We start from the raw sequence: 14737 nt of genomic DNA on the forward strand, positions 1-14737 counted from the left end.
CTAGCCCAAATTCCATTTAAATGTGTTTCTGATAATCCGTAAAAATTGTCTAGAGTGGGTCAGACCAGAGTTACCTGGACATCTCGCCTAATCCGCAACATAGCTTGATAAATCTTTGTGTATTTTAGTATAGGGCGATACCTTGATACTCATGAATCTTTTAAATGAACTTTGATTTATTGTCCTGTGAACATAACGACTTATAGCAACAGATTTTTGATTGGATAAGGATGAAACTGTATGCATTACCTCAAATGTGTTGATTTTTTAGATTTTAGTTATTGCACTAGATGTAGCAAGTTACACGAAAGGGTTATGCAACTTAGTATAACTATTGATATCAACTAAGTATGGAATCAGGTTTTGAAACTTGTATATATTTATATGATTCAGCTAAATAAGTATTGTCTTGTTCATTGGTTTTTAAAGATTGAAATGTAATGGAATTGTCTGCTGTTTGGGAATATATAATCCCTTTGTATCATTGACAAGGGCTAGTTAGAGTGAAAAAGGGAAGGCTTTGATTGAGGAAATGGAAATAAATGTTTTCAATTAATATTTATAATATAATAAACATAACAAAATATTATATCACATTATTTGCTAAATAATAAACAACAGCAGGTTTACACATTGAAACTGATACATAGCAACTACATAAGGATCCCCTCAAACATTCTTAATCCAGATTACCACCAAAATATCTCTAAACTAATAAAATAAACAAAAGTAAAGAAAGCTGTGAGTTATTTCTTTGAATAAATACACATAAAACTTATTATCCCAAATTTGTAAAAGAAATAAGTTAAAATCAATGCTGATATACAAAAAATGCTGAACAATTTGATCAGGAACTTAATTTTAAATTAAATTTTCTCCAACTTGTTAATAGTATTCCTGTTCAAATATATTCTGTATGTCCCATTTAGGTCAAGTTCACATAAGCTGCTAATCTAGTTATATTAATTATTTTAATTAAGTGTTGATGTGGATATTAACTATACAGAGCAGTATGAGAATCCTGTTTTTATACTGAAAGCAATATTGGCTGTCACTTGAAGTCTCTAAATCCACTCCTCAAAGTCTATAATCTAACAAAGTCACATTAGTTTTTCTTGCTGTCCTTTTTCTGTTTCTGTGTTTTTTCTCTTGCATTAGATAAATCGTATTTGTCAATGTCTTTTTTAGCTGCTATTTCACGTTTATGGACAGTTTTCATGACTTTATTTTGTAATTCAGAACGTGTAAATGGTCTGGTTTCATCATCACTACCTTCACTACCATCACTTTCATATTCATCACTAAAAATAAACAATATTTCACTGGTTGATTGTGATGTTCTGTTGTGAAATTAATCAATTTACAGTTACACTCAACCCTCTGTCAGTGCCTTCTGTTGAAATAGTAACTTGTCAATCATTGTTATATTTTGCTAAGCCACTGCCAGATCTAAAGTTTTGTTTAATTTTTCAGTTAACAATAAAACAAGCTCTTATGATTTATGACTGCTATGGCATAAATTACCATTACCAGAATTAATTAAAAAGGTTAAGTCAGATACATTGTATGTAACAAAACAAGAACTTACCCAACAGCTGGTGGTTGTATAGGATGTAATGTTGCTGGTGCTGCAGGTCCTACACCTAATAACCCAGGAGCTTTAGGATCATGTTTATCATAGTCCTGAAATAGTTCAATATATTTCATATTTATAAAAACATTTAGGATTATTATATTTTAAGTAACTTTTGACAACTAGTTAATTCTACCAACCACATCTCTCTATGTTGACGTATATTGTCGGCACCCCTGTCCGTCGGTCCGTCAACATTTGCTTGTAAACGCTCTAAAGACTAGATTTTAAAACGAAGATCAAGTTCGAATTTGAGCTATTTTCGACCATTAGAAGCAGAGTTATTGCTCTTGCCCCAAAATCTGGAATAATTACCATCCGCATGCCATGATGGGTGTATATGGCTGTGGTCCACTATCTCATATACAAACAATCACATATCTTCATTTTCACATAATAGACAGAGCAGTAGTAATTTCATTTATATTTCATCATTTTAGTTCATTGACTAATAAACAAAATTTTGTTCTTTAGGTTATAAATCACCCTTTTAATTTAAACCGAGTGTGAATAATTACCTTAGAGTTTACGTAAGCTTTAACAGCTAATAATTCATTAGTACGTTGCTCTATAATACCAAGATATTGTATCATATTACTATCTGTTACACCAGTAGCTGCTCCTAACATTTCATCTATAGCTGATCTATCACAATTAATCTTACTAAATAATGAATCAATACCTACAAATAATACAAACAAACATTATAATTCTGTCAAATTTTTATATTTCTCTCATGCACGACAAGTCATACAAACTTAATTCTGATTCTACTGCTCTCATTTAAAAAATTCTCACCAATGTTGTTCTTGCCTATGGTTTATAAGAATGAAACACTAAATGTAGAAGATACTGAATCATAAACTTTACTCCCAATAGATCAGTTCAATAGTTAAGATGCTTGATAAGTATTTTGTTACTGCACCGAATTGTAAAAGACAGCATGAGACATGCATGTAATTTTTTGTTTGTTTGCATAGTTATAAGTGAAATTTAAAAAAAACAAAAATTAGCCCTTACTGCATTCCTTTTTATAGTAAGGTAATGATTGAATGGATACAAACCTGCTTTAAGCTGATCAAGTATCTTAGATACTTCTTTAAGTTTCTGTTCATTATAATCAGCATCTTTACTAGCATGGAGTTGTTTTTCTTCTAATGTCTTTAATATATGCTTTCTCTGGGTCTCCATTTCAATACCCTGTGCCTTGAATTTCTCAATATCATTTCGAATCTATCAAACATAAAAAATAACAATGATATTTCAAAGCATCCTGTTAGATGGGACTGGTTTTCAGTAGTATATAATTCTTTTAAAATAGTTATATAATGTAAGTGATATTTATATATCTATACATATAGTAATATATTAATGTCCACAAACGTCAGTTATAATTATCAATCTATACAGCATATATAAGAAAAATAGTAAAGTGAAAATTTTGTAATATTGTGATCTGTAATAAAAGGTCAGGAATGATTATCATGCAAACATTCTGCCATTAAAAGAATATTCCAAAAAATCACCATATAACACTATTCTACAGGCATCCAAGAAAATTGCTAAGCAAAACCTGTGAAAGTAACATTCTGAAAATTATGTGTGATGTTTACGATGATTCTAAAGCAGGGAAAAAGATCTGAGTTTGTGAGCATGACATTGGTTCTAAAAGGATCTTGTGAGCATGGCATTATATTCAAAGGATATTTATGTTCAAGGCAATGAATCTGAAAAGATTTGTGAACAAGAGTATGAATTAGATCTTAAAAAATATGTGTACATGACATTTAAAAACACAAAACAAGGCTTTTTAATAGATTTGGAAGAATTTTGTGTACTTGACATAAGATGACTAATAAATTATGTGTTATAATAAATATTCCTGATAATTACAGAAGATTTATTGATGAGGCTCAAAAACTTAAGATTTTTGAATGTCTCAATGGAGTCAAGAACCTTAAAAGAAAATCAATAAATTGAGAAAAGCTATTATATTGCCATTCTAGATCATGATAGATTAATTTATTGTCAGAAAAATAGCTGAAAAACATAGAAACACAAAATTATAGTTTATACCATTTCAAATTGTTACAGAATTTAACCAAGAATTAAAGACATCTGATCCTAACATCAGTGGTAGAGGGAAAATGGAATGGAAGTGCAAGTTAGTAACAAAGAGATTTCATAAAGCAGGGGTGAAATAAACATTGTAAGTTAAAAACATTAGATATAAGCTTAATTTCTGGGGACCATAGTTTCTTTATAGAATTGATATTGAGAGTTCATATTATGTATAGATTCAATGTTGGGTATTATAAATGATTTGGAGTCTAAACAATACGAAAATCTACTTACATTTTGAATATCATCATTCAATTTCTCTATTTCATTATTCTGTTCATTAACATAATTAAACAGAGCAAAGTTTTTATCTTCCACTTCAATAAATTTATTGACTAGAAGGTCAAGATTATCTTCTCCTGTCATTTCTTTAATCCTCTGTACAGCAGCTTCATAAGTATCAACAGAATCTTCTTGACTTTCTTTCTTTCTTTCCACTTCTGCAGCCTCTATAAAATATTAGAATTTCAAATCGAGTTGTTTGAACTACTGTTACACAATACAATGAGCTAAAGTCCAACCAAATATTTATTCTGGTCTAATAAGCAAGATTCAATCTTACCTTTTCTCTGTCTCCAAGCCACCAGTTGTGGATCTTCTTGTCTTTCTTGACCCTTTATTCCCATAAATTCTTTAAGTTTGCGATCATGATCAATAATACGAACTAATTCTTTCATTTCAGCATTATGTTGTTGTACATCCTTATCAGCCTTTTCTCGCAGTAATATCATCTTAGCTTGAGCATCATCTCTATGAAATAAATATAGAATGTTACACAAGGTTACAAGATATGTTGGTGTTTGGTTACAATTATTGTACTTCTACACTGTATAATTGCAGAACAGGGGCTCAGGGAATTTCATTTTCTGTCTTATATGGTTTATAATAGCTTACCTAGCATCATAAGCTTGTGTTGAGGATTCAATAACTTCACCCATTTCACGTCTGATCTGACGCAATTCTTTCTCTAATTTCTTATATAAATTCTCAAATCTTTTATGCTCATGTCTTAAACTTTCAATCTCATCTCTCAGTTTAGCATTTTTAGTTAAATTATCATTAAACTTCTTCTTAGCCTAGAAAACAACCATATAGAGATAAAGTCATTATTATTCATAATTTAAGACTCAACTCGCATCAATTAGTAATAACCACTAAGGATATTCACAAATTATTTTGTGTAAAAATTTAAAAGAAACTGAAAAACACTTCTTATTCTACAAGTATCAAGAGAATAGTGCAAACAAAGAAGTTCAAATCTTGTCATTCATAATTATAAATTTCTTGTACCCTTTGATTGTTTCAAAAAACTAAAATACAGGGAGCCGTTTTATAGTTCCGTAAACTTGCTGAACTAAGCTAAGAAATATTTCTCTTACTTGATCAAGTCGTGTTTCTAAAACTCGGGCAGCTTTCTGTGTTTGTGTAGTATGTGTAGAACTCATGTGAACTCCACCCATATCTCTATGTTGACTTCGAAGTTTCTTTTCTGATTCTCTAATCTTAGCATCAAGTTCTGCCTGTTTTTTTCTTTCTTCTTCCATTTGCAGCTCTAAATCCTCTAAACAAAATTAATAAAAATTTATCAACAGTAGAATAGAATATTCTGTACTGTAAACAATTCAAATTGCAAAATGTTAATAGAGGCGAGGAGGATTTATTCATTTTGCTGGGAAGAAACATACATCATATCAACTGTACAACAGGTGTTGACATGCCATCTAATAAGAAATTGTTTTATTAAAATAAATAATACATTAATCAATAACATCATTACCTTTAGCTTCTACTAAGGTAACTAACTGATCTGTATTTTCTTCATCACGAATTTCATTACTACGACTTTCAGCTAATCTTAATTCTTTTAACAATTCCTGTTTTTCTTTTTCCAACATTAACTCTTCAGCTCTGAATTTGACAAAATACACATTATAGCCAATTTTTTTCCTAAAGGTCGGATAATTATGTATTAAAAGAAAGATAAGATTACTATTGCAATAATTTGTATTTCTTCACATCTTGATCTTTGGCCAATTGTAAAGCATTTAAAAAGTTGTAAGTCTTAGGAAAGCTTTGCTTAAATCGTCTCATGTCGAGTGGTCAAACGTGCAATCCCACTAAACATAATCTTTCAGAACGAAGTATTTCTGGCAAAGTAGAAATAGATAGAAACTTACTTTTGCCTTCTTATCATATTCTGTGATTCCTCTGTATAAGCCGTTCTGTCTCCATCCATCAATCTATACTGTCTCTGTAACTTAACTAGCTCTACCTCTGCTAGTCCTTCCATATCAGCATCACTGACATCAGAACGTGCTGATCTCGGTCGTGGCATCTTGAACTAAAAATTTATAATAATAGTATTAATCAAATACTGTGTTTGACATTGTAGAAGAAGTTTGGCTTACAAGGCAGGGTATATCTTTGAACCCAATGAAATTCTTAGACACATCGATATGTACAGGTATAGATTATTAAACAATCTTTGTAAGACATATATTACATAGGCCTGGAATAGATAGGTAGAACATGTCATATAAAGAACAAATCTTGCGTTCTTTATCATAATAGAATAGTTTAACTTACGCTAATGATTTCCACTTATTTTCTTAGTTATGAATTGTTCAAGATTCCGTTCAACTCAAATTGAGTTGTTTAAATGAGTTAGCTCTTAAATAATCTACCAATTTTAACTGAACGGGCACCTTGCTGATTAAAAGTTTGTTTTCATGACAGCGGAAGTTGACGTTGGTTGCTAACAGTAACTGGTAAGGGAAACTACTCTCATATATAGTCGCTGACATCCAGACGAAAGGTTCGGCCCAAAACCATTGAGTTATAAATATAACTATATATCTATGCCCAAAACGAAACATTTATGTTTTCTATGCGATCTAGCGCACGAACTTGTTTTTACAGAAAAATCTGAGAATGTAAATGGACTCAAGTAGAGGCACAACGCTCAAATTCTTGTTCTTTAGTATAGAGATTAGATATAGATTAGAGATTTTCTAGTTTATTTTAATCGATTTGCACCATTCCAAATTTCAGTCGGACGTCTGTAAAATAAAATGTTTTATTAGCCTTTGAGGTCCATTTGTTTCTCCGTCACACATCAGTACGTCAGTCAACACGTCAAACACGTCACACGTCGATGCTACGTTATAAAATCAAGAATCATATTATTTTTAATCACAAAACGAAATAAAAACGATATTTTGAAAATGGACACGTCAATGATACCTTACAAAATACAGCATTTCAATATATTTCAACGAAAAACGAAAGATCATTTAGAAAATTCTGTTATGAAAATAAACACGTCGGTAAACACGTCAAAACAGTAGGAATTGCCAATATTGTTCGTTCTTTACAGAGTTTTTGTAAAAAACGCATGAACAATAGGAACTTTCTCAAAGGGCTGCTTTTTTTCGAAAACTCAAGATCTGTGTGGCATCAGGTATTCTAGAAAGGTTAAGTGTGCGTCAATACGTTTGGGCCGAAATTTCATCACACGGTCGGAACATCAAAACTTCCGTCAGTAAACAAGTCAAAGAACTGGTCTTCGTCACACGTCAATACGTCAGTAAACACGCCAGACGCGTCAAAGAAATGAAAACACACCAGACGCGTCAAAGAACTGTTATCCTCACAAGTCAGTCCGTCAGTAAAGGAAAGTTAATCAAACTATGTGAACTCTCTTAAAATACCACATTCTTGACAGACTCAATCGCAAAGTGGCCTCAGGTGTTCCAGAGAGTGTAAGCATGCCTTAAAACGTCTAGGTCGAGTTTTAAACACATTCCTGTAGGTTAAGACTCAAAACCGTCAGTAAACACGTCAAAGAACTGGTCTTCGTCAATACGTCAGTACACACGTCAGGCGCGTCAAAGAAATGAAAACACGCCAGACGCGTCAAAGAACTGTTATACTTCAGTCAGTCAGTCAAGAAAAGTTTTTAAAACTATTTGAACTCTCTTAAAACAACTGCCTTAATTGTTGACAGACTCAATCGCAATGTGACCTCAGGTGTTCCAGAAAGTATAAGTATGCCTTAAAACGTTTAGGTCGAGTTTTAAACACACCTCAGTAGGTAAAAACACCAGTACGTCAGTAGACAAGTCCAAGAACTGGTCTTCGTCACACGTCAATACGTCAGTACACACGTCAGATGCGTCAAAGAAATGAAAACACGTCAGACGCGTCAAAGAACTGTTATTCATTACAAGTCAGTCCGTCAGTAAAGAAAAGTTAATCAAACTATGTGAACTCTCTTAAAATACCACATTTTAGACAGACTCAATCGCAAAGTGGCCTCAGGTGTTCCAGAAAGTGTAAACATGCCTTAAAACGCTTAGGCCGAGTTTTAAACACACCTCATTAGGTAAAAACTTCAATCCGTCAGTAAACACGTCAAAGAACTGTTCTTCGTCACACGTCAATACGTCAGTACACACGTCAGACGCGTCAACGAAATAAAAACACGCCAAACGCGTCAAAGAACTGTTATCCCTCTCAGGTCAGTACGTCAGTAAAGAAAAGTTAATCCAACTATGTGAACTCTCTTAAAATACCACATTTTTGACAGACTCAATCGCAAAGTGGTCTCAGGTGTTCCAGAAAGTATAAGTATGCCTTAAAACGTTTAGGTCGAGTTTTAAACACACCTCAGTAGGTTAAAACTCGAATCCGTCAGTAAACACGTCAAAGAACTAGTTTTCGTCACACGTCAATACGTCAGTACACACGTCAGACGCGTCAAAGAAATGAAAACACGTCAGACGTGTCAAAGAACTGTTATTCATTACAAGTCAGTCCGTCAGTAAAGAAAAGTTAATCAAACTATGTGAACTCTCTTAAAATACCACATTTTAGACAGACTCAATCGCAAAGTGGCCTCAGGTGTTCCAGAAAGTGTAAACATGCCTTAAAACGCTTAGGTCGAGTTTTAAACATACCTCATTAGGTAAAAACTTCAATCCGTCAGTAAACACGTCAAAGAACTGGTCTTCGTCACACGTCAATACGTCAGTACACACGTCAGACGCGTCAAAGAGATGAAAACACGTCAGACGCGTCAAAGAACTGTTATTCCACACAAGTCAGTCCGTCAGTAAAGAAAAGTTAATCTAACTATGTGAACTCTCTTAAAATACCACATTTTTGACAGACTCAATCGCAAAGTGGCCTCAGGTGTTCCAGAAAATGTAAGTATTCCTTAAAACGTTTAGGTCGAGTTTTAAACACATTTCAGTAGGTTAAGACTCAAATCCGTCAGTAAACACGTCAAAGAACTGGTCTTCGTCACACGTCAATACGTCAGTACACACGTCAGACGCGTCAAAGAAATGAAAACACGTCAGACGCGTCAAAGAACTGTTATTCATTACAAGTCAGTCCGTCAGTAAAGAAAAGTTAATCAAACTATGTGAACTCTCTTAAAATACCACATTTTTGACAAACTCAATCGCAAAGTGGCCTCAGGTGTTCCAGAAAGTGTAAGCATGCCTTAAAACGTTTAGGTCGAGTTTTAAAAACAACTCAGTAGGTAAAAACATCCGTACGTCAGTAAACAAGTCTCAGAACTGGTCTTCGTCACACGTCAATACGTCAGTACACACGTCAGACGCGTCAAAGAGATGAAAACACGTCAGACGCGTCAAAGAACTGTTATTCCACACAAGTCAGTCCGTCAGTAAAGAAAAGTTAATCAAACTATGTGAACTCTCTTAAAATACCACATTTTTGACAGACTCAATCGTATAATGACCTCAGGTGTTCCAGAAAGTATAAGTATGCCTTAAAACGTTTAGGTCGAGTTTTAAACACACCTCAGTAGGCAAAAAAAAACATCAGTACGTTAGTAAACAAGTCAAAGAACTGGTCTTCGTCACACGTCAATACGTCAGTACACACGTCAGACGCGTCAAAGAGATGAAAACACGTCAGACGCGTCAAAGAACTGTTATTCCTCACAAGTCAGTCCGTCAGTAAAGAAAAGTTAATCAAACTATGTGAACTCTCTTAAAACAACTGCCTTAATTGTTGACAGACTCAATCGCAAAGTGGCCTCAGGTGTTCCAGAAAGTGTAAGTATGCCTTAAAACGATTAGATCGAGTTTTAAACACATTCTAGTAGGTTAAGACTCAAAACCGTCAGTAAACACGTCTCAGAACTAGTCTTCGTCACACGTCAATACGTTAGTACACACGTCAGACAAGCTTAACCGCAAAGTGGCCCCAGGCGTTCAAGAAGGTTTAAGCATGCCTTTATACGTTTAGTTTGAGTATTCATCACACTTCAGTAGTAGAACTAGCCAACAAAATTAACTTTTTTGAAGATTGTGGGTATTCTGAATGTCATAAAGTAATAAAGGTAATACATGTTTTAAGTTAAGCACAGTAATTAGGACTTTGATGTTTGTCGGCATAATGACATATAAGGATTTGTACAAGGGCAATTAAATAACTCATGAAGATAGATTCGTAATTTTAAACCTTAGACCTAGGATAACAGGAAAATAATTAATAATACTTAATACTTAATACTAAATAATTAATATTAACTAATTAAACAGTCTGTTAATAAATTAGTGTGATGGATTAACGGTAGATGGACAAAAGCCCCTACAAAATTTTGCTCTAGGACAAAAGCCCCTACGGACAAAACCCCCTATTACCTAGGACAAAAGCCCCTACAAAAAAATAAAATTATTTAAAACTTTTAATATATATCAAACAAACTTAACATTGTAAAACAAAATTAATGTAGCACATTGAGTCATAAAAAAGGTAACCTATTTGAAGGTTGGGGCACATTTATATGTCAATAAGGAAACGGGATAGGACATATAATTTCTCATCGGACAATCACAACAATCTTATATTTCTTGCTACACCTTTCAAGAAATCTTCCACATTTTTTCAGCTTTTTTGAACTGTTCACATAAGTTATAAAGACGGACCTGCAACCGGGATGGTAGTTCACCCTAGCATCTTGATAGAAAGCAGTTGCTACGAGACATGCATCTTTCGGAATGTTGTCGATCACAGTCAAGATACCAGGATGACTGTGACCAACTAATTCACAAAAGTTGTTGGTACGACTTTCATTATCTAAGGTGGCCAGATGTACATTCCATTGCTCGGGAGGAAAAAGAGCTGGTCGCCTACTCATTCTTATTGGGGGGAGAGGACCTCCTGGAACAATTACAGGGGGCTGTATAGCACGAAATCCATCAGACAAATATGTATTATCAACATAGTCCAACAAGTCTGTCAGTTCATCGGAAACATTACTTCTTAGATAGAGCATTCCATCTTTCACACGATCAACAGGTAAAAAAAAGCCAATGCGTCAATCATGCCACAAATACTCAAACTAAACGTATAAAGGCATGCTTAAACCTTCTGGAACGCCTGGGGCCACTTTGCGGTTAAGCTTGTCAAAAAGGCAGTATTTTAAGAGAGCATACTTGATTAACTTTTCTTTACTGACGGACTGACTTCCGAGGAATAACAGCTCTTTGACGCATCTGACGTGTTTTCATCTCTTTGACGCGTCTGGCGTGTGAACTGACGTATTGACGTGTAACGAAGACCAGTTCTTTGACGTGTTTACTGACGAAAGGGAGTTTTTACCTACTGAGATGTGATTAAAACTCACACTAAATGTATAAAAGCATGGTTAAACTTTCTAGAACAACTGTGGCCACTTTGCGATTGAGTCTGTCAAAAACATGGTATTTTAAGAGAGTTCACATAGTTTGATTAAATTTTCTTTACTGACGGAATGACTTGAGAGGAATGACAGTTCTTTGACGCGTCTGACGTGTTTTCATCTCTTTGACGCGTCTGACGTGTGTACTGACGTATTGACGTGTGACGAAGACCAGTTCTTTGACGTGTTTACTGACGGTTTTGAGTCTTAACCTACTGGAGTGTGTTTAAAACTCGATTTAATCGTTTTAAGGCATACTTACACTTTCTGGAACACCTGAGGCCACTTTGCGATTGAGTCTGTCAACAATTAAGGCAGTTGTTTTAAGAGAGTTCACATAGTTTGATTAACTTTTCTTTACTGACGGACAGACTTGTGAGGAATAACAGTTCTTTGACGCATCTGACGTGTTTTCATTTCTTTGACGCGTCTGGCGTGTGAACTGACGTATTGACGTGTAACGAAGACCAGTTCTTTGACGTGTTTACTGACGAAAGGGAGTTTTTACCTACTGAGGTGTGTTTAAAACTCGACCTAAACGTTTTAAGGCATACTTACACATTCTGGAACACCTGAGGCCACTTTGCGATTTAGTCTGTCAAAAATGTGGTATTTTAAGAGAGTTCACATAGTTTGATTAACTTTTCTTTACTGACGGACTGACTTGTGAGGAATAACAGTTCTTTGACGCGTCTGACGTGTTTTCATCTCTTTGACGCGTCTGACGTGTGTACTGACGTATTGACGTGTGACGAAGACCAGTTTTTTGACATGTTTACTGACGGTTTTAAGTCTTAACCTACTGGAGTGTGTTAAAAACTCGACCTAAACGTTTTAAGGCATGCTTACACTTTTTGGAACACCTGAGACCACTTTGCAATTGAGTCTGTCAAAAATGTGGTATTTTAAGAGGGTTCACATAGTTTGATTATCTTTTCTTTACTGACGGAATGACTTGAGAGGGATAACAGTTCTTTGACGCGTCTAACGTGTTTTCATCTCTTTGACGCGTCTGACGTGTGTACTGACGTATTGACGTGTGACGAAGACCAGTTCTGAGACTTGTTTACTGACGTACGGATGTTTTTACCTACTGAGTTGTTTTTAAAACTCGACCTACACGTTTTAAGGCATGCTTACACTTTCTGGAACACCTGAGACCACTTTGCGATTGAGTTTGTCAAAAATGTGGTATTTTAAGAGAGTTCACATAGTTTGATTAACTTTTCTTTACTGACGGACTGACTTGTAATGAATAACAGTTCTTTGACGCGTCTGACGTGTTTTCATTTCTTTGACGCGTCTGACGTGTGTACTGACGTATTGACATGTGACGAAGACCAGTTCTTTGACGTGTTTACTGACGGATTGAAGTTTTCACGTAATGAGGTGTGTTTAAAACTCGACCTAAGCGTTTTAAGGCATGTTTACACTTTCTGAAACACCTGAGACCACTTTGCGATTGAGTGTGTCTAAAGTGTGGTATTTTAAGAGGGTTCACATAGTTTGATTAAATTTCTTTACTGACGGACTGACTTGTAATGAATAACAGTTCTTTGACGAGTCTGACGTGTTTTCATTTCTTTGACGCGTCTGACGTGTGTACTGACGTATTGACGTGTGACGAAGACCAGTTCTTTGACGTGTTTACTGACGGATTGAAGTTTTCACGTAATGAGGTGTGTTTAAAACTCGACCTAAGCGTTTTAAGGCATGTTTACACTTTCCGGAACACCTGAGACCACTTTGCGATTGAGTGTGTCTAAAGTGTGGTATTTTAAGAGGGTTCATATAGTTTGATTAACTTTACTTTACTGACGGACTGACTTATGAGGAATAAGAGTTCTTTGACGCGTCTGACGTGTTTTCATCTCTTTGACGCGTCTGACGTGTGTACTGACGTATTGACGTGTGACGAAGGCCATTTCTTTGACGTGTTTACTGACGGATTTGAGTTTGAACCTACTGAGGTGTGTTTAAAACTCGACCTAAACGTTTTAAGGAATACTTACATTTTCTGGAACACCTGAGACCACTTTGCGATTGAGTCTGTCAAAAATGTGGTATTTTAAGAGAGTTCACATAGTTTGATTAACTTTTCTTTACTGACCTGAGAGAGATAACAGTTCTTTGACGCGTTTGGCGTGTTTTTATTTCGTTGACGCGTCTGACATGTTTTTATTTCGTTGACGCGTCTGACGTGTGTATTGACGTGTGACGAAGACCAGTTCATTGACGTGTTTACTGACGGATTTGAGTTTTAACCTACAGGTGTGTTTAAAACTCGACCTAAACGTTTTAAGGCATGCTTACACTTTTTGGAACACCTGAGACCTCTTTGCGATTGAGTCTGTCAAAAATGTGGTATTTTAAGAGAGTTCACATAGTTTGATTAACTTTTCTTTACTGACGGACTGACTTGTGAGGAATAAAAGTTCTCTGACGTGTTTTCATCTCTTTGACGCGTCTGACGTGTGTACTGACGTATTGACGTGTGACGAAGACCATTTCTTTGACGTGTTTACTGACGGATTTGAGTTTTAACCTACTGAGGTGTGTTTAAAACTCGACCTAAACGTTTTAAGGAATACTTACATTTTCTGGAACACCTGAGACCACTTTGCGATTGAGTCTGTCAAAAATGTGGTATTTTAAGAGAGTTCACATAGTTTGATTAACTTTTCTTTATTGACGGACTGACTTGAGAGGGATAACAGTTCTTTGACGCGTCTGGCGTGTTTTCATTTCTTTGACACGTCTGATGTGTGTACTGACGTATTGACGTGTGACGAAGGCCAGTTCTGGAGTGCTTACTGACGTACTGATGTTTTTACCTACTGAGGTGTGTTTAAAACTCGACCTAAACGTTTTAAGGCATACTTATACTTTCTGGAACACCTGAGGTCACTTTGCGATTGAGCCTGTCAAAAATGTGATATTTTAAGAGAGTTCACATAGTTTGATTAACTTTTCTTTACTGACGGACTGACTTAAGAGGGATAACAGTTCTTTGACGCGTCTGACGATGTGTACTGACGTATTGACGTGTGGCGAAAACCAGTTCTTTGACGTATTTACTGACGTACTGATCTTTTTACCCACTGAGATGTGTTTAAAACTCGACCTAAACGTTTTAAGGCATGGTTACACTTTCCGGAACACCTGAGGCCACTTTGCGATTGAGTCTGCCAACAATTAAGGCAGTTGTTTTGAGAGAGTTCACATAGTTATTTTATTTTTCATGTACCAACTGAGTGATTTGT

General features: G+C 35.1%; 1 protein-coding gene across 1 annotated transcript; it reads right to left on the reverse strand.

Moving 5' to 3' along the window:
* Positions 1-540: 540 nt before the first annotated feature.
* Positions 541-6484, reverse strand: LOTGIDRAFT_218971 (hypothetical protein). Its single transcript, XM_009062217.1, has 11 exons — positions 6341-6484; positions 5932-6095; positions 5532-5662; positions 5134-5315; positions 4649-4830; positions 4317-4504; positions 3989-4203; positions 2698-2866; positions 2152-2315; positions 1589-1683; positions 541-1301 (listed from the first exon to the last, which is right to left on the reverse strand). The coding sequence occupies exons 2-11, from the start codon at positions 6087-6089 to the stop codon at positions 1106-1108; spliced, it is 1680 nt and encodes a 559-aa protein (XP_009060465.1). The 5' UTR covers positions 6090-6095; positions 6341-6484; the 3' UTR covers positions 541-1105.
* Between the last annotated feature and the right edge of the window lie 8253 nt (positions 6485-14737).

The sequence above is a fragment of the Lottia gigantea genome (assembly GCF_000327385.1).
Source record: "Lottia gigantea unplaced genomic scaffold LOTGIsca_50, whole genome shotgun sequence".
Taxonomy (NCBI): Eukaryota; Metazoa; Mollusca; class Gastropoda; family Lottiidae; genus Lottia; species Lottia gigantea.